Raw genomic sequence first — 20,907 nt, forward strand, 5'->3', positions numbered from 1 at the left:
CTTCTTACTGCTGACATTCTGCCCTGTCAAAGAACGGGTTTAATTTGTCTCATTAATAATAGCTTCATTTCCTCAAGTGTCCGATAAGACGTGTCAAAGAGTGAAGGATTCCGACTCCAGAGCACTTTGCTTTTTCTGCTTGGCAAGTCAAATGCGGTGATCAGGGTCTAAAGTGATAGAAACAGGCTGCTTTTGGTTACAGTGTCACACACTCATACACACATGTGACTCAGCCACTGAATCGACTGATTGTATTTCAGACGAGGCGGTTTTTTTCATTTCCAGTCAATAGCCAAAAGAGTAAAGATTAAAAATCACTGTTCATTATAGGGCTGAACGATTAATCGATTTTAAATCGAAATCGCGATTTTAAATTATGCGATTATCAAATAGCAAAGCCTGCGATTTATTTAAAAAAATGTTGTTCTTCTTGTGTGTAAGTCATCCACCCCAATCAGAAGTGCTGTGCTCCACATGTACCAGCCATTGTTAACCAATCGGAAGTGGCCCATGATAGAAGGTGATAGACAGATTGATCCAATCACCTGCCAAGTGTTTTTTAAAGTGCCTGCCCTTTCCAAATGGCTTCCAATGGAGCTCTCCTAGATGGTTTGGTGAAACAAACAATCTGAGTCAGGTTAGTAATGCTCCATCACATGTTTCTATTACAGGGAGAATCTTAAACTGAAGCTTGACTTTAAAGCAACCCAACGGAAGTTTCATGTAAGTTTAGTTCTTTCACTCGTAGCTCGGGCTGCGGGGGTGCTAGAGACGGGAGCACGTTGATAAGACCTTCCTAGCCGGAGATATGGCCGCATTTTACAATAAACTTCCGTTGGGTCGCTTAAAAACAAATATCGCAATTCGAATCGCAATATCTGTCAGAAAAAACGCAATTCGATTATTTCCCCAAATTGTGCAGCCCTACATCCAATCACATATTTACTTTATTAGGGCCTCATTGCCAAATCACTTTTGAAATGTTGTTTCCAGTTAGACTATACAATGTCAAAAGATCCTTAAAAACGCCAATCTGGAGTTCCCAGAGCACCAGGACCGTTCTTTTTTAGGTTTCAGGATAAATCCAGTCTTTATTAGTTAGCCATCACATTCTTTGAACTAGAAACCATCATGCAATGGCAGCACAACTGTTGCAACTCCAAATTGGGCCAATAGCTTCAAGTGGTAAGCCAATAGCCTCTTCCCTGCTTCCTACCCCATACAACCCCAATACCCTTGGTTGGACCACAGCTATTTTCTTAACCTTAATTTTGAAGTCAGCTGTTAAGTTTTGTGACTACATCTTTCACCATTGCCATGCTATTCCAGAATGAACACCTTACAAATTACATTTTAAATGGCCTTTGTGGTTGTAAAGCTACCGTAGGAGTTTCCAGGTCATGATGAAACACACCTAGACAATACAGCAGTTAATAGTTTGATAGATTCAGAGCTCAGCGCCCGAAGTCAAAAACTCTCCAATCGCATCATGTTCTCTCGACCTCTCGGAGCGAAACAGAAAAAAAAATGGATTGGAGGTCAAGAGGTCAAGGTACAACAAGCGACATACAACAGGGGAAAAAGAGTGAAAGCAAAATCAGCTTTTCACATCAAGATAGAGTGAAAAAAGGGAAGAGCAGGTGAGAAAGACGCTGCCTCAGCAGATGCTATCTCTTGGGAAGATTCCTAGACTTGAGGAGAATCTACTCATCTTATTTTCAAAGTAATTCACTACATAAAACAGCATCATCCTCAAAAAACTTCTACTTTCTCTCACCTTGAGGTATACAAACATAAAATATTCACAAGAGCACATATTCCTGCTGAGTTTATTCAGAGTGTGGAGAAACTTTTGCATCTAGCCAAACCACAACCAGGTAAATTAGCGTCAATTCACTCTCATTTCCCAAAACAACTGAGGTCATTTCCACTGAGTGCACCTGACATTACAGATATGCAGCAGGTACCTTCAAGGCTTATCAAGTCACATTTGATCAGTTAGATGTTGGCAATATTTCTGAAAGACATATTTGACCTCGCACAAATCTGGAAGTCATTAATTTACCTTCATAATCTAAAGACTGCTGAGTGACAAATATGGCCGCTTTCTGTCTAAAACAGCCATATTTGATCAAGAAATGTCAAAAAATATATTCAGTATCGTCTGCAGCCCTACAAATCAATAACCAAGCACATTCTACATATAGGCTATACTGCTCATATATGCTACTAATGCAACTTGGGCAGATAGGGGCGTTTGGCCAACATATGCAACTTAGCATCCAGCTGTTTCAAATAGCTGTGGTCCCTCAATATACTTAAAACCTTTGGTGTACTCAACATTTTCCAGGTTCACAATAGGACTCTATGACCTCATTCACACCAACGCAACTCCGGTTCAAGCTCCGTGCTAGAGCTTTTGAGGTTCAGAACCGGTTCTTCGGTTTAGCTCCGGTTCTTTTCACACTGCCCAGAGCCCGACTGGTGTTGCGTCATTGCGCCATCGTTTGCGTCATGACGTAACCGTTTGCGTGCCTGCTTCATAAAGCCAAACCGCGCGGAAACCCCTCACAGCTCACACAACAACAACAACAATGGCCGACTGTGCTCCAGCTTCCTCTGTACCTCTTCGGAAGACCAGATTGCCAGTAGGTAGCTGGTCTCTTCAGTGGACCACTGCTGCTTGTTAAGTTTCTCCATCGTTGTGTACAAACTGGATAAAACGCCGGCTCATTGTTGTTGTTCAGGAGTTGATCCCGCCCCTGCCTCGACGTAAGCGTGACGTATGTGGTGCTTTTGCTCTGGCCGGACAATTTTTTAGTGCTCGAAATGAACCAGATTCCGGAGCTAAGAGGCTGCTCCGCTGCGGTGTGAACAGGAAAACCCGGTGCTTTTCAAGCTCCAGCTCCGAACCGGCCCTGAAACAGTGTTGGTGTGAATGAGGTATTTGAGCTGGAGATGTGGACTAATGTTGAAGAAAACACTTTATATAATCCTTGCATATGTTGCTGGAGTGAGCCTTGCGTATGAAGCAGGTGGTGAAAGCAAATATCTGGAGGGAGCGTCATTAAGTATGGAAGACAGCCGGTGATGATAGCAATGTCCTTGGGCTGACATCTTACAAGAAATACTCTCTAACTTTCCTGCTGTTCTGAAAAGCAAACGGAAAGTGGTTAAAAACAACAGAAAAGCTATTGTCGACAGAGCTTTCTCTTGCAGCTATTATTTGTCTGCCAGGGAACTGTTGGTTCTTTGGTCTAGCCGTGGCTCCACCGCGAAACAAAAGCCTCTTTTTCACCCGAGGACAAAGAGTGTTAGACGGCGAGCACAGACCAACCCAATGTTCTTATTAATATGATCCATTGGTTTTACGAGCAGATATTTTTCCATCAAAATGGAAAACCACTTCTCTTTCTGGGAAGCCTTCGCACAGAGTTGCCCTTTTCTGTGCGAGCAAACAGCCTGGAAGCAGCCTCTCAGGTGGATTCGCTCTAGCGCAGCATGGCCTTCTCTGTACACAACATCTATATTTAGGTCCATTCAGGGTTGGTTACCGCCGTTGACACCTCAAAATTAGAGAAGTGAAAAATAGCTGTTACTACGTCAACCAGCTCACATCCGGCAGCCTCTTTTCATGGAGAGGAATATATTCTTCTCTGACTCATGAGTGATTTTCTAAGGATTGTGAAGATGTAATTGAAGGTTCTTTTAAAGTGAACTAATAATCAGTTGCTGTATTTCTTCAAAAATGTCTTTTTAACCGAAATTATGCTTGGCAGTGTAAAAGGCTGAACGTCAAAAATGAGAAGAACACATTCTCACGACAAAGAGCCCACCTGCTATTAATTTTTTTTAGACTTTAATAAAATACATTTAACAAAACTTAACAGGACCAAAAGGACTCCAGTGCTCTTGATGGTGTCTACAGGCAGTGTAACACAGAGCCTGAAAGGGTTTAAGTCTTGCAAGGCCGTGCTCCTGAAATTATCGTAAGCTTCTTTCAGATAAGCCTCTTTGTCACGGCTTCTTGATACCATCATTGTGCTTACGCTGCAATCATCCAGAGCGAAAATCACTGCACAGCCAATAACTGAATCAGCCAAGAGCATCATCTCTGCAGATCTGCAAAGCCCTGAGTCATTCAGTGTCACGGTCTTTCAATACGAGTAGGTAGGAGGACACATTTGTTGCTATAAAGAATCAAAGGCAAGCTAATTTGATTATTATTTGATCTATTCACAAAAATGAAATGTGGTGCATAAATCACATGTCCTTTACAAACAGGCCAACGTTTCTCATCTTATAATATGTTGGATTTATCTTACCGTAATGTGAATTGTCAGACATATTTAAAGTTGTGGTGCAAAAGAACCATCATTTATTGTGATAACCATATTATAGCCACCCCCCCTTACTCTGAGGACCACCTAGGGATCACGGACCGCCTGTTGAAGACCCATGATTTAGTCTTGAAAAAATTTCAAAAAAGGTAGCACCCAATTAATCTGAACCCAAGTAGACTTCTTCTTGTTGCTGGTACATCCACTTTCCAATGATATAACACAAAGAAACAAGCAAATCCTCTTATCTCAGATACGTAGAGCTCAAAAATAGTTATTATTTTTGCTAAACTACTAGTCAGTTATTAAAAACTGCTCTACATGTCAATTGAATAAATGTTTAGGCAGCTTGAAAACAAAGTCAAATCTGAATAATGGTAATGTAGTTTAACTTACAATGTATGTTATTTTTACTATCCATAGCAACTTAAATTCACTTTAATACCATACAGTTGGGGTTATGTAAGTTGTCCTAGGACACTTTGACATGGCGCTGGGGATCAAACGTATTGGCAACAAACAGAGACAATGGTTGAACATGGTCACTCACACCTGTCTAGATTACAGGATGATGACTAAGGACAGGGCTGAACCAGCTGTCTATTACTACCAACAGACAACCCTGACATCTCTCAGTCTCTCACAATGTGTGTGTATTGTGTAAGTTTCTGTGTCATTCTCTCCCTCTCCCTGCTGCCTCCCCTTCAGTGAAGCCAGTCATGCTTTATCCCTCCTTGGATCTGATGATGGGCTCTGCTCCCCACCTCCCTTCACCAGAGGCCCCCTGCTGGGAGTTAGGGAGGAAGAAACCCATCTGTAGGCCCCTCAGGGTGAAGAGGGACTCACACATCACGTCTGTTTGCATGTGCGTAGGTATGAGTGTGAGCAAACGCAAGACACAGGGACAAATACTGAGAGCGATCTTAGACAAACAAAAGTCTTATTGCACGCTGAGTAATACTTCTGAAGTGAGGTATGTGTGAGTGGGCTCAGCCCGGCGGAGGTGGAAGTCGTCAAACAAACTCGTACTTACGTCCCACTCGTCCACAGAGGGACATAAAGGGGGATTATTACAACAAGCCCAGGCAAAGAACAACTGGAGGTGTGAACGATGGGGACAGACAGGATGAGGCAAACAGCCAGAGGCAGAAAACAATGAGATGCTGCTGATGCTACGGCTAAAGTCAGATCAGCAACAGTTCTGGGAGTTACAAAAGGTTACGCACAGAGATCACCTGGTGCAGTGATAACGTATTTTCGTAGGCCGACCTAGAAGTTAGCGTCACAAGAGCTCCCTAAACAAAAAGCAATGAGATGCATTTCATTTGAGTTTGGAATATTTCCACAAATAGGACCTGTGGCACGTCTATGACACTTAAATTGTTTGCTCAGCGGGATGTTATCCACTGATTAACTCCAAAAGACCACAATAAACTACAGTTAGGCTATAGACGTACTACATCACGTTCGCATGTCACAACCGCTAAGTTAAAAGCGGCTAATATTCGGCGTGACGTATCATATATAATATATATTTATTTTTTTATTTGTAAAGCCTCCTTCACTTCATGAAATGGCTGCAGCATCAGGAGGCAGCCTCTGAGAAGTGCAGCACCAGCACGTACACACCGCCTTCACTGTGTTCCCCACTGCAGGCTGCTACGTTTCAACCACACACACCTCTACACACACACACATCGAACGGCCCGATTATTCCCCCTATTACTCGCTGTATGAAGGAAATGTCCGGTCACAAAGGTGCATGATGTGTGTGTGTATGTGCTCTGTACAGCTCCGCTGTGTGTGTGTGTGTATGTTCGGTGTGTTTGTGTGTGTCCAACAACGGCATTTGTTTTCAAATTACCATGAACAGTAATTTACACACATCATGCTCCCAAAAGAAGTTTAATCTTAATCTCGATGTACTGCTAAATGCTGTCGGAGTGCACCGGAACGAACGCCCCGGTATGACGTTATTATGGCTGGCAAACAAGCCCAGGGGTCTCACTGACAATTCAGTTATATCAATATGTGTACAGTGGTCCTAATTTGTTTTAATTGTATCCTGGTTTTAAACTGTCAATATGTTTTGGATGCATATTGTTCTATTATTTGTTCAGGCTGTTACATACAATTAGCCACTGTTGCCACCTATATTAGGCTATATTATATTATATTAATATTTGTAAAGCGGTCCTAATTTTTTGTTTGAATTGTATCCTGGTTTTAAACGTTGTTAATATGTTTTGGATGCATATTGGTATTTCTTCAGGCTGTTAAATACAATTAGCCTCTGTTGCCACCTGCTGGTGAGTGAATATTCAAATCAGTTCAAATTTACAACCAGTCCGCGAATTTTTTTTAATGTATCTGCCGGTCCTTGGCACAATAAAGGTTGGGAACCCCTGATATATAAGACATATAGACATGCCCGGCCAGGCCATTTGACATTCTTGCCCTCCCCCAATAAACACGTTTTTTATTATTTATAACATTTTAAAAAAAAATGTTTTAATTTTTTTAATTATGAACTGTGAACTTTTATGCTACGATGTATGTGATGTCAGATAGTAACTAAAAAGGAAAAAATCGCAGGCTACGTCAAATAAATTCATGTGTCTGTTGTGATTTGTGATTCGTCCACATTTAGACCAATCACAGCGTCACACTCTGCCGCCTATTCTGGATTTGTGTATTGTGCATTCTGTAAACTCCCATTTCTGTTTGAATTACAAAATGGACATCAGAAATTGGCTTAAAAGGTCTAAGGATTTATTCAAACGAAATAGCGATGAAAGAACTGCAGCCGATGGTGCTGCTGGCAACCCTGCACCTGCCGTGGCAGCAGCACGCCTTAATGTCACAAGCTTGACCTCGGCAAACCCCGGGGCTGAGTTAGCGAGCCCAAGCCTTGACTCATCAAGGAGGCCGCCACCAACGCTGTCCTCCGAGGCACAGCTCCTTGTGCCCCTACCATCACCACCTGCGTTGCCACACCCTGTGCCACACCCGCCAGCATGCTCCTCCTCCGTGCCGGTGCCTCAACTACAGACGCTACCTTGCAGCACATCAACAGGTACTTTTGGGCCAGCAACCGCTCAAAGACCAACAGCCCCGGCCCCCAGGTGATCTTGGGGTTAATAAACCCAACCAGGTGAAACTGGATCGTTATCCAGGGAGATTGTTTTCAGGAAAGAAGCGCACTTTTGCCACTGCATGGTACAACAACAGACCATGGCTTGAATATCAGTGAAAAGCAGACGCAGCCGTTTGTTTCCCCTGTAGACAGTTTAAAGTAAATACGTCTTCATCTGATGTGACTTTTACTGTCAAAGCTTTTTGCGACTGGAAACACGCATTACAGACTGATAAAGGACTGCTAAGGCATGCCGCATCAAAAGAACACATTTCATGTGAGAGTTTGTGGAGAGAGAGAAAGATACGCAAGGAAATAAATAAGGAAATTAGTACTTTGGTGCAGATCAGCTGTTGTTGATATTATAGCTTTTTTAGCTGTCAACCAACTCCCTCTCAGAGGTGACTCGATTCACTCCACATGTTTGAGTGCAGTGCATAGGAAAATAAACCAAACAGTTCATCGTCTCCGTCTCTACTATTTCTCTCTGAGTGCAACGATGAGGAAGCTGCCATCCTTACCCAGTGTGTGCCTTGCTCGTGGTTTACCAGTGTTTGTGCTGCCACGTACACAATGTTTCAAAAGTGGTTTCTATGTTGCCCTTTATTTGTGTATGTACTTGCAAATGTAAGTGTGCGTCTTTACGCAATGCTGTTGGCCTTGCTGTTTGACATACCGTGTTTCCCATACATTGATTTATTTGTGGTGGGCCGCCACAATTAAATATCGTCCGCCACAAATGGATCTCATAAATAAAATTTAAAAAAGTTTTTTTTTAATTTTTTTTTTTTTAATTTGGTGGTCTAATGGATAGTGAGGTGGGCTGGTGGGGGGGGGGGGGGGGGTTGCGGTGCGGTGCCCCCCACAAATATAATCAAATTCTGTGGGAAACACTGACATATATTGTGCCGCAGGCCCGCAGCTTATGACGGTTTTGTGTGCCCTTTAGGGGTGTAACGGTACACGTACCGAAATTATTCGGTACGGGCCCTTCGGTTCGGTACACATGTGTACCGAAGTGTACCGAACGAATATAACGTTAAACGTAAAAAATTGAGAACGTGAACAACTTTTTGGAAGTAATCTCAGGTGCTGCGTCGCAGCATCATGCGCAGCATTCATAGTAATTTGCTCACATTGGGTTCAACGCGTCATAGAGCGACCAAGTCGTTTCATTGGACGAGAGGCATGCTATGAGAGCTGGTCACAGGGATGCGTTCAAATTTAGTCATTAATTTGAGGAACTGTCGAAATGGCGGACGCAGATAAAGTTGAGCTCAAAAATCCTCCAGCATCATTAAAGTCTCCGGTTTGGGAACATTTTGGTTTCGCAGTTACGTACAAGGATGACTGACAAAGACAGGTGGACCGAACCAAAGCTGTTTGTCGGCATTGTTCAACTAAAATTGGTTACGTGGCTGGCAATACATCAAACTTGCACACTCATTTGAAAAGGCATCACCCGAACGTGAATATCAACGGTACCAAAAGAAAAAAGACTGAAGTGTTCAAACCCAACTCTCGCTAGCATTTAAGCCTCCACCACTCGCAAAAAGTTCAGACCGAGCCAAAGCTATTACAAACGCCAAATATCCTTATGTTGCCATGTTAGCAAAGCGCTACCTGGCTGTATCTGCTACCTCTGTCCCTAGAGAGGGTGTTCTCCACAGCAGGAGACATTGTTAGTGCCAGCAGATCTGCCCTTTCGGCAAGCAATGTGGACAAGTTGATTTTTCTTTTAAAAAAAATGAAAATACAATGACAAGCAAGTCATAATGTCAAACTGGCTGCTTAGGCACGAGTACAGTTCACATACAGATTATTTCTGTTCATCGAAATGCTGCACCTTAATGTTTATTTTATTATATTTTGTATTTATTTGAGTGAATATTCACAGTTTAATAATAATTAAAAACCCCAAACTAAGTGTTTATGTTTTGTGATCATTTTTTCTGCTGTACCGAAAACGTACCGAACCGAACCGTGACCTAAAAACCGAGGTACGTACCGAACCGAAATGTTTGTGAACCGTTACACCCCTAGTGCCCTCCCATGAAAATCATATGCCCTCCCTTTAGATTTGTTCTGGCACCTGGTCTGCATATTGAATAAATATTATTCACAAGTGGAGTATTTACTGACATAGTTTAGGTCGCAGAACAAAACAGGAAAAGCTTTTGAGCTGGATATAACCACAGACCTTATTTTGTTTAAAAAATAACATTGTAAGTAAGAAAGTAGTAAAATGCTGACTAATGTCCGGGTTTTATGACTCATTTCTGCAACACTCTATCGCAGTAGTGGAAAACATTTAGGTATAAGTGCCTTTAAGATGTGTTGAAGAAAAGACAAACTTTCCCCAGACGTTTTGCCCTTTAGTGTGTATCTAGAAGTAATGCAGAAATTATTCAATTGGATAATATATTATTCATACAGTCTTTTATTCAGCAAAAATGTCAAACTTTTACTTGTTCTGGCTAATCAAATATGACATTTAAATGTTATATCTTTAATTACCATTACATTCAAGTGTAGTGCAAAATGTATGCATGAGAAATATAACTTAATATGCATTTCCTTTCGCTACACCAGGTGCATTGAGATAAACAGCTGTCTCCAGTCCGGTGCCATTAAGGCATCGAACGAGAAGAAGGACAGGTATAAAAGCTATGTGGAATATATGACCTGAATATGATATGTATGTTTGTTTCATGTGCTCATTTCAGGAAGAAAATGAAGCAAAAATTGAACATAAAAACAACTTAAATGCTAAATCACATTACTACGTCAATTTAGGTTGTATTAAAATATGCCATATTTGTTTTTCATGTCAAATTATTTATACCGGAGAAAATGTTAATTTCTAGACAGTGTAAATATTCAATTTAAAGCCTTTATCTGCCAATATCGAACAAATATCATTTTCCATCCCTTGGAGAGTTTCCTTGTCTGACATTAGAGGACTCTCCTTTGCTTTAAGTACATTATTAAGCATTGAGGGGTACAAGCAGAAGCACTACAACACACTGCAAAGACCACATGTTTAAAGACCAAGGGTGTTTCTCAATGTCGAGTACGCTTGCTTGGTAGCACATGTCTTCCGAGTCACTTGCTTCCGAAGCGAGGCAAGAATACTTCCTGGCATTCGGAAAACGAAGAGTGGAACAGGCGAGCAAGTGTGCGTCATATGAGAGGCCCCGCCTTACATTTTCCGCCACAGATTTGGGGAAATTAGTCCGTGCGCAAAGCATTGTGGGGATTTTAAGACCGCGGAGTCTACACATGTGCAGCCTCGAAATTTCTCGCTACGAAGTACGCCGGGCTTGGTAGAATTCCAAGTATGCTGGACATTGGAACAGTCCTTCGGCGGGACTCGATGACGTAGTATGCTTGAAATAGTGGCTCTGGAGCAGCTTTACTCGACATTGAGAAACACCCAGGATGTTACAAGATCTAGTAACTACCAGCAAGTTTGTTTTGCAGTAATTAATCAGAGTAGATCTCAGAGTGGTTGGGTAAAGAACAGCTGAACTGTATCAGCCCTATTTGAAACAAAAAGTCGGGAACAGATCACAAATGTGCTTCATCCTGGGGATAAAATCCTCTGCTGACCAGTTTCCTTTGGGTACAGTCTGCTCAGAGGAGAGGCGATGGACATCTATACCCTTTACTGATATTTTATGAAACAAGTACTGGGGTATCAATTGTTAGATTACTCAATAATTATGAGCTGCAGCCATAACAAGGTTTGCTCTTTCAAGAGGTCAGCATGTCGCCACAGAGAACCTTCTGTTAACAGCAATAACAAGGATAAAAGCAATCCACTGTAAACATAATTAAAAGACACATATTGTTGTGCTTCAGAGTTAAGAAGGAAACGTATTTTACCCAGAAAAAGCAGATTCAAAGAACACTGAGCACCCGGAGACAATTTAAAACACGCAGAGACACAGAGCCCTGTTGCTCTTGTTCCTGGTAATAAAACATGAAAAACATTTTTGGGATAGAAGAGGCTCCAGAACAGACAGCGGGGGGGGGGGGGGGGGGGGGGCAGTTACATAAACATGGCCTCTAGATAAATAGTCCCCCTTCGAAGTGGATAGGAAATTGGACTTCAAGGTTGTTATTACTTCAAGAAATACCACTCATAAGCCACTTCAAGGTTTGCAGAGAGAAAATAAACTAATGTCCCATTTTGGCAAACGGAAATAAAAAGTGTTGTCCACGAGCAACGCAGAAAAGATTCCCTTCCACACCTGAAGGTTCTACCTGTATGTGCTGAAGATGGATGTGTCTCAGATCTACTGGCTAGCGCTCCAACACATTGTACGTGATAGGCTAAGGGGCGGGACATCTCCAAGCTGTTGCCCATGATAGGCTAAGGAGCGAGACATCTCTAAGCGGTTGCCCAATCACAACAGAGCCGTCCAGCTAACCAATCAGAGCAGACTGGGCTCTGGTTTCAGACAGAGGGTGAAAAGAGGTGCTGCAGCACAGGCAGTATGAGAAAAATAAAGAGCTTTTTGAACATTAAAGCAAGGAGAAATGTCCCAGTAGAGACACTGCATACTGATATGAACCTGAATATTAGCTTATTATGTTATGTTGCTTATTAAGCAAAGATTAGGAATTTATTGAGATCCAAAAAATAAAAAGCAGGAAATACGTACATGTGATAAGCTCTAACGTGTAGATGTTTGGAATTTTTTATTTTACTTGAATAAATATTATTTTATTGTTATTTTGGTACAGTTCTACTTCAGACAGAGTAGGTTGCTCCAGAGCCACTATTTCAAGGATGCTACGTCATCGAGTCCCGCCGAAGGACTGTTCCAAGGTCCAGGCTTCTGGGAATTCTACCGAGCCCGGCGTACTTCGTAGCGAGACATTTCGAGGCTGCACATGTGTATCCTCCGCGGTCTTAAAATCCCCACAATGCTTTGCGCATGGACCAATTTCCAAATCTTTGGCGGAAATCGCACTCCATTTAAGGCGGGGCCTCGCACACAGCCTGTTAACTTGTTCCACCATTCTTTGTTTTCCGAGGCTAGGAAGGATTCTTGCCTCGCTTCCGAAGGACCTGACTCAGAGGTACATGTGCTACCAAGGAAGCGTCCTCGTCATTGAGAAACACTCTGTCTAGTCGAAGTTATATGGTTCACTGTTTTGCAGTTTATGAGGCAAAGGTCAAAGGTTTGCTAAGTAAAAAAAAGTGTGAATGTGAGGATTGCCCTTGAACACACCATTAGAGCAGCGATAGTGTTACATGTCATACTGAGGTCAGGAATAAAAAGACGTTACTTTATATCAGAGAGGAATAACAGAGGGACTATACAAAAATCTCCGGGTCGGTACAATGTAATCTCACAGGATTTTGGTCTATCTTTAAGAATCAAGGCTTTAAAATATTACATTATGGTAAATATTCAAATGCTTCCCACTCAAACAAACACTACATTATGTCCGACACACCAACAACTGCCAGCTAACAGCTTGACAGCCAATTGAGATAGAGTATTTGTTTGAGTAACATGTGAAGCCTGAACAAGAGAAAGTGTGGCTTAAATTAATAGTTTCATTTTAAACCGGAAATTCAAAAACACAGTAATTGCCAGTTTCATGTAATTTTGCCATTTAGGATATTTCTTTTTTAGAGCGTGCCAAAAAGACACACACACACACAGGTCTGAGTCATACATAACTGTCAGACATTACTGCAAAGACACGACAGCACATCAGGGCTGATTCTGATGGGTTTTAATCAGCGTCTAACACAACAAGATATTCTGCATAAGCCTGAATTCTTACAGCAGAAGGTCTCAAACAGCTTTCACCAAAGAAAACGGCCGTTTGTGCTGAAGCAAGTGCAATTACCAGCAACATGAGTGACCTTTGCCCGCTGTTATCTGCAGACACTTCAATCTCTGTCAGCAGAAACGCTCAGCACAATTCGTTAAACACTAAATCCCACTGAAGGCATTTTGAAGAAGATAACAAATCCCCAAAACGTCTAAATTACTGACCCACTGAGTGGAGAGAAATCGCAGTCAAAATTATAATTTTCCGTCTTAGAGACCAAGAAGTGTGGTCTGTGTATGAATATTTATCAACCACAGAAATCAATTATCCACCAAGAACTCTAACTAACAAACCCACACACAGAAAATGCCAGGAAAGTATGTTGAGGCAAAGAATCCAAGTTTGTCCAGACAAATATTCTGTTTCCTCTATGCTGTAAGTATACCTGCAACGAACAATTATTTAAGGATCAAATAATCAGAAAGTAGTGAAACAATATCCATCCAAGTTTCTTAAAGGACAAGGGGATGTTTTTAAATTACATTACATGTTACTTGTTAGACGCTTTTATCCAAAGCGACTGACATACTCAATACTTTGGACAATCCCCACAGGAGCAATTTGGGGTGAGGTGTCTCAGGGACACAACGACATGCTGACTGCAGCGGGGTTTGAACACCAAGGCTCTATCCACTGCGCCTTCCCTAAAAGCCTAAATGTCATGCTTTGTGCAAAAGCCAAAATATATTCCGTTTAATACTATAGAAAACAGAGGAAAGCAGGAAATCTCTACATTGGAGAGTGGAAATGGCATTTTCTTTTTTTTTTGGAACCAAAAAGAATACTACTACTTAGCCAAACAATATCCTAACAACAACTTACGTCATATAGTGCTGTTGGGTTTTCTTCAGTTAGTATAGATACTATTTAACCCTCCTGTTGTCTTCGGGTCAAATCTGACCGATTTACTACTTTCATCAATCATAACTTTTTTGTTTGACATTCGATTGCGTTAAGGCTTTATGATATCCTTCACAGTAGACATTTGAACATATACAATTGCTGATCACCACTTTCATTGCATTTTGGATGATTTAGTCAACTTTGTAACACCCATGGTGTTCCCGGTCAAAAATGACCGCCATAAAGAAAAGGAATTAGTAACCATCCGGATCAGATAAAACACCCACACACACACACACACACACACACACACACACACACACACAGTCACACACACACACACACACACACACACACACACACACACACACACACACACACACACACACACACACACACACACACACACACACACACACACACACACACACACACACACACACACACACACACACACACACACACACACACACACACACACACACACACACACACACACACACACACACACACACACACACACACACACACACACACACACACACACACACACACACACACACACACACGTGTGTCCCCCCTATGTGCCCAATCCCCCCATGTGAAACACACACACACACCCGCTCTTAAGTGCCCATCCCCCCACATGAATCACACCTGGCACACGCAATACATGTTCAGTGTCTGTTCTTTGTATATTTACTGCAGTGTTTCATGTACACCAGTAGTCTGATACAATATTTATAGTTTGAAAGGGTCTTAAATTAAATGTGGTGATGATTAATGGTTTTTGAGTTAATGTAATAGCAGTTAAAACAGGTAAACACCAAAGTAAGGGGGGGAAACCGAAGACAATAGGAGGGTTAAAGGGGCCCTATTACGCTTTTGAGGGGTTTTCCCTTTCCTGTAGTGAGTTTTAAAGGTTTTTGTGCATGTAAATGGTCTGCAAAGGCTCAAATCCCTGTGCTCCCTCCAAAGGGAGTTTCTCTCCCACACACTCACTGTCACATGTCACAGTAGAGTGACAAAAAACAAACATGAACCTGAACATTAGCATAATGGGGCCCCTTTAAAAAGCTGAATTTCACAATTTAATAATGCTGATAGTTTACCTTCCATTCTCATTCTCATAGGTGGGTCCAGAGGTATAGGTTTTGGCTCTGAGTTCCTGAGTCAGGAGGACTACAAATTCAAGGTCAATTCCTCAACTTCCCCCCCCCCCCCAAGTGCTTAACAAGTGTGTTATCAGTCTGTATATCTACATTACTTGCTTAACGCTAGATTCCCTCCTGCTTGAAATGTGACTCACTGTATAACATTCATACTGCCGTTTCCTCTACTCCTCTAAGTATAGCAGACATTATTCCAAAGCATGAAAAGCATGACACTGCCTTGACATGTTCTTTTCACAGCAGCTAGAATACAGGAAACATGAAGGTCAAATACAACAGGCTTCTTTGCGTTTACATATAAGAACTTCATTGCTGAAGAAGCAGAGAAATTAAGTGCTGGATGTCCAGACACAGAAAACGTACTTTTAGAGTTTCACCATACTAGACATCATATTAGACAACAGCCAGAATGAAATACATCTTCCTGAAACTGTTTTATATCATGTAGGGTCTAGTAGAAAAGACACAAAAAATGTTCTTAATAAATAATAAAGTTGTTGAGGACACAAAGGAAATATTTTGTTCCTTTTCAAGGACAAATGTATGAACAAATGTACCAATAAATGCAACTATTAACTACAAATATCCCTGACAGATTGGACCATTTAAAATAGAACATCATGAAACTCTGGCACTTCGATTGCTTTGAATGTAAAATCATTTTTGAAGTCAATAGAAGTCTTTACAACATGTCCAGGTCTTAAGTGAGAGTTATCTTCTTTTGAAAACGCCTTAAGCCTTGAGCAATGAGTCATCAAAGTGTTTCTAAAATACTTTGCACTTTATTACAGCAGGATACTCACAGTTATGTCAGTTGATAAGAAACAACAAATTGCTTTAAAAACATGGCACTAACAAAAGAACTGGCGGGCTCAATTAAATATCTGTCATGTCTGCTGGGTGCCGAACCGAAAAACAAACAGTGCAAGATTAATTTGTCAGCACTTGCAAAAACTATTCAAATGTTTTGATAACATTAAAGGTTACTGACGTGTTGTAGTGCAGGTTTTCCTCAGCGTTTCTCTAATGGGCGTTTGGAGACTGATGCACCATTAAAGGTTTGTGTTTATGCAAAAAAGCCAATATATTGTTGTCTGATTTCTGGTCACTCTCTAATATTGGTTTGTTATCAGCCTATGAGTACATAGCTATAGCTGAATGCAAAGTACTTTGGAGGATTCACAAGCTAAAAAAGTATTTTAAAAATGTTATATTCATCAAATGAAAATGATTTGAGATGGGACATACAGTGAGCGCTTTTGGTACTTGGATGCCAAAACAGTTTTAAAGCAGGAGTTGTTCTTGTTCATTTTGCACAGTGCTACCAATTGTAAAACTACAAAGCTCTTCCACGTTTAAAACGTACATCTGTTTGTGTTTTGTTTTTTTATTGCATACGTATGTTTCTAATGCAATAATAGGGCCACTTTAAATCTAATCTACCACTGAATTGTACTGGGGTAGAAGTACAAAGTAAAGAAAAGTTTAAATACTCAAGTAAAGTCTAAATTATTATTACTTAGTAAATGTACTTCATTACATTACACCACTGCTCTTCATTTGGGTTATCTTTGTACAATGCATATTGAAATGTATGATATGGTGTAAATTCAGTTTTCTATTGTGTTAACACACTGATATAGCATGTCAAGTGTAGGCTTCAGTAAATACGGTGGTATTGATAAAAACTTCAATACGAGTACCTTTCCCACTGACCATCTCAGTATCACAACTTAATATGTAAGCATTCAACCTGTTTTGCATCAATGCAATAAAATACTGCACTAAAAAACAAATGTAGCCTAAAAGCTAAGGGGCGGAACCTGAGCAACACAAAGCGGATGTCTGTAGGACAGGGTCATTAGTGGGTCATCAGGTAAGTCCAGACACTCCCCGTGTAAATCCACTCTGTCCCTGAAGCGGTGATTAGACAGGAGCCATGTTCAGTTAAGCTGCACGGTAACTTTCAGTAATGCGCAGGTGAGCGTGTAGCATAACGGAGAAACAAGTCATGATTAACGCTTCTTACTTTATGAAGAAACTGGCCCCGTCGTCCGTAAATCCTTCCTCCCATCCCCGAGGAAGGTCTGAAATAAAAACCCAAACGAGAGACTTGTTGAGAGACACCTGAAAGTTTCCTCCCCCTCGGACTGGGCCGCGACATGAACACAAACACATTAAAGTCAACAGGTGGAAACAAAAATGCTGAATGTACCTGAGCGGATCATATGTCCGGAGTTTACTGGCTCACCGGAGCGTGGGTGCAGCCAGGTGGTGGCGCGCGCTTCATCGCTATCATACAGGGAAGAGAAAAAACACCTGTTACACCACCGGTAAGCAAACACCAGCTCTAACTCCCGTTAAACCGGAGAGCTGTGGTGCAATAAAGCGTGAAATCCAGACTCACTCGATGAAGAAGACCCTGCCGTCCCTGCACACACCGTAAGAGCAGTGCTCCGGTAGGGAGTCCCGCCCGAGAGGCGCCGCCATGATCCGGTCTGAAGTCCCGTCTCCTCCGCCTCTCCATGGAGCTTCTCTCCGGAGAGGATCAGGAGAGGCCGGCGCTGCCTTCAGGGACTCCTCCTAAGCTCCGTAAATCCGAGCACTACAGGCACAGGTTTAGAGGGAAAGGCATTCAAGCAGTGGTGGAAAAAAGGAGATAAAAGTGCTGTTATAAACTGAAGGACAGGGTTATACCATTATTGTTCTAATAGACTGTGCCAACAAGCTTTTATCTGTGCTTATGTAGACATGAAAGCGTGGCCATAACCAGTGGAGGAATAAAATGAAGTACATATACTCAAATACTGTACCCTACTACTTAAAGGTCCCCTATTATACTGTTTTTCATCAATATATTATAGGTCTCAGATATATACAAAACATGTCTCTGAAGTGTTTGGCTCCAAACACCAAACAGATCATTGCAGGATCCCATAGTCCCCTCTGTTTCAGCCCTGTTTCAAAAGTGCTGATTCTCTGTCTGTTACTTTAGATGAAAATAAGGAGACACTCCCCACGACCCTTTGAGAGATATTTGGTTACAAAGAACACATTAGCTGCTTTCACACCGGAGTACTTTCCCCTGTACTTTTCCCCTTTAGTTCCCATAGTACCCCTTATGTTGCGTTCACACCAAAAAGAGTACTGCCGGGAACTTTTAACCCCATTTGTAGTGCCTGCTAGAGAGGTGGTACTATCCTGGGGGGGAAAGTGCCCTTGTTCTGTTTGGCTGGGCGAATTGCAAACCACGGCCTGTAAAACTCTGAAAAGTTTTGTGAAGACGCCATTGTATTTGTGGCATTAGCATTATTAGCATTAGCCCCGCACACCAACGGAGAGAGAATAACTTATGGCAACACAAAAAAAACATGGGAGCGGTGGAGATGAGGAGGTGTCGGCGTTCTGGCGATTTACTCGGAAGGCTTCAGTAGAAGCTGCTGGGAGTCCCAGCAGCTTCTACTGAAGCCAGTCCCCAACTCCGGGGACTTCCGACCGGGGATTCCGGGTGGCAGTATATGCCGTGAAATTGTTTGCAGCCTGCCAGTAAACCCAAAGCAGAAGAAGATGAAGTGACGTCAGCGGCTCATTTGCGTAATCTTCCCTCAGGGAAAAGTACTCTGTTACCTCATTCACACCAACGCAACTCCGGTTCAAGCTCCGTGCTAGAGCTTTTCAGGTTCAGAACCGGTTCTTCGGTTTAGCTCCGGCTCTTTTCACACTGCCCAGAGTCCGACTGGTGTTGCGTCATTGCGTCATCGTTTGCGTCATGACGTAACCGTTTGCGTGCCTGCTTCATAAAGCCAAACCGCGCGGAAACCCCTCACAGCTGACACCGACAACAACAACAATGGCCGATTGTGCTCCAGCTTCCTCTGTACCTCTTCGGAAGACCAGATTCCCAGTAGGTAGCTGGTCTCTTCAGTGGACCACTGCTGCTTGTTAAGTTTCTCCATCATTGTGTACAAACTGGATAAAACGCGGGCTTGTTGTTGTTGTTCAGGAGTTGATCCCGCCCCTGCCCCCACCTCGACGTAAGCGTGACGTATGTGGTGCTTTTGCTCTGGCCGGAAAAAATGTTGGTGCTCGAAATGAACCGGATTCCGGAGCTAAGAGGCTGCTCCGCTAAGGTGTGAACAGCAAAACCCGGTGCTTTTCAAGCTCCAGCTCCGAACCGGCCCTGAAACACCGTTGGTGTGAATGAGGTATGTGTGAAAGCGATTGGTAATAAGTGCCAGCACTAAGTACAGCAATGTACGCGGTGTGAACGCGGCTAATTGCGCTCTAGGAGGAGATTCAGGTGATAAGGTGTGGGGGGGGGGGGGGTTACCTTGGTTGGTGATTGGCTAATGGTTACACAAGCCAAAACATCGTTATGACATCATAAAGTGGCCAAAATCTGATCAGCTCCTTTTCAGACAGGTTTTTATATAAATGGATCAGGACAAAAAGAGAGAGAATCTTTGTTCCTAAACTTTTAGAATCTCTTCACACAGAGGGGACACATGGTGATGTATACAAGACATGAAAATTTGGATTTTGCATAATAGGTGACCTTTAAGTAATATGTGTAGGTACTTTCTGAGTATCATGACATGCTTCCTTATACTTTTTTGGAAGCTATCATTTATCTTACAGCCTTAGTTACTTTACAGATTCAGATTATTAGCTCAAAGAAAGGGTCTAGAGTCGCTTTGGATGAGTGTTAACTAAACTAAATATATTATAATGTGAAATATCATTGGCATGAGTTCTGTTGCGACTATATCCCTGTAAACTACAAATACTCCATACTGGGAACAATTGTATACACTTTAATACTACCAATTTACATTTTTCTGCACAATACAACCAATTTTAAAACTTTCAATTTGTATATGCTGAACTTTTGTTGACTTCAATTTTGTCTCATATATTATTGTATTTTTATTTGTAGGTATGTTTTTTTGTTGACACAATTTGCATATTTAAGAGGTTTTAATTCGGTCACTTTTCACATGGTTCTCTTAGTACAACTGCATCTCAAAATGTTATTGATATCATATAAATTCGGTCTTCTTTTGCGTCCACACTGGATTATTATAAGCATGTCTCCATCTAAGTGTAGGCTTGAGATGTTTCATATCATTGAAACACATAATCAAATTAAATGGAAATTCACATCCTGCATCAGTGCAGACTCCCACCTGTCATATGTTATTTTAGAGGTTGTTGATATGAGTCATTCATAGTTACCATATTTCTGCCTGTACATAAAGGCATCACTCTGCTGATACATTGAGTAGAGAGAGGAGGAGAGGAGCTGCTCTGCCAGTTATTATTTTGCTGGCAGTAATTAAGGAGAGTGAATGAAAAATGTTCTGATTTGACCTCTTTAAATACATGCCACCTGAGTCTTTAGTTGATTTAGCTGGGAGGGGGTTGATTATGAGATTAAAGACTTGGTTTAACAACTTTGGGAAACTCATTTAAAAAAAAGTTTTGATTTGAATCAATCTGCACTCTCGAACGCTGATCAAAATCGGTCTGCATTCTGTAGGACACTTTATTTAGTTTC

At 41.8% G+C, this 20,907-nt stretch overlaps 1 protein-coding gene across 3 annotated transcripts in view; it reads right to left on the reverse strand.

Moving 5' to 3' along the window:
- LOC307038646 (pleckstrin homology domain-containing family A member 7-like) overlaps nt 1–17,949 on the reverse strand; it is a 168,434-nt gene extending 150,485 nt beyond the window's left edge. The window contains exons 1-3 of one of the 3 annotated variants that reach the window (XM_079680210.1): nt 17,758–17,949; nt 17,566–17,642; nt 17,380–17,437 (exon numbers count right to left, since the gene is read on the reverse strand). In XM_079680210.1, the coding sequence (XP_079536336.1) occupies nt 17,380–17,437; nt 17,566–17,642; nt 17,758–17,840 (218 nt within the window). In that variant the 5' untranslated portion in view covers nt 17,841–17,949. The remainder of the gene's footprint in view (nt 1–17,379; nt 17,438–17,565; nt 17,643–17,757) is intronic. The other 2 variants (XM_079680208.1, XM_079680209.1) reach the window with 2 other exon arrangements.
- Nucleotides 17,950–20,907: the final 2,958 nt, after the last annotated feature.

The sequence above is a fragment of the Notothenia rossii genome (assembly GCF_949606895.1).
Source record: "Notothenia rossii genome assembly, chromosome: 5".
Classification (NCBI taxonomy): Eukaryota; Metazoa; Chordata; class Actinopteri; order Perciformes; family Nototheniidae; genus Notothenia; species Notothenia rossii.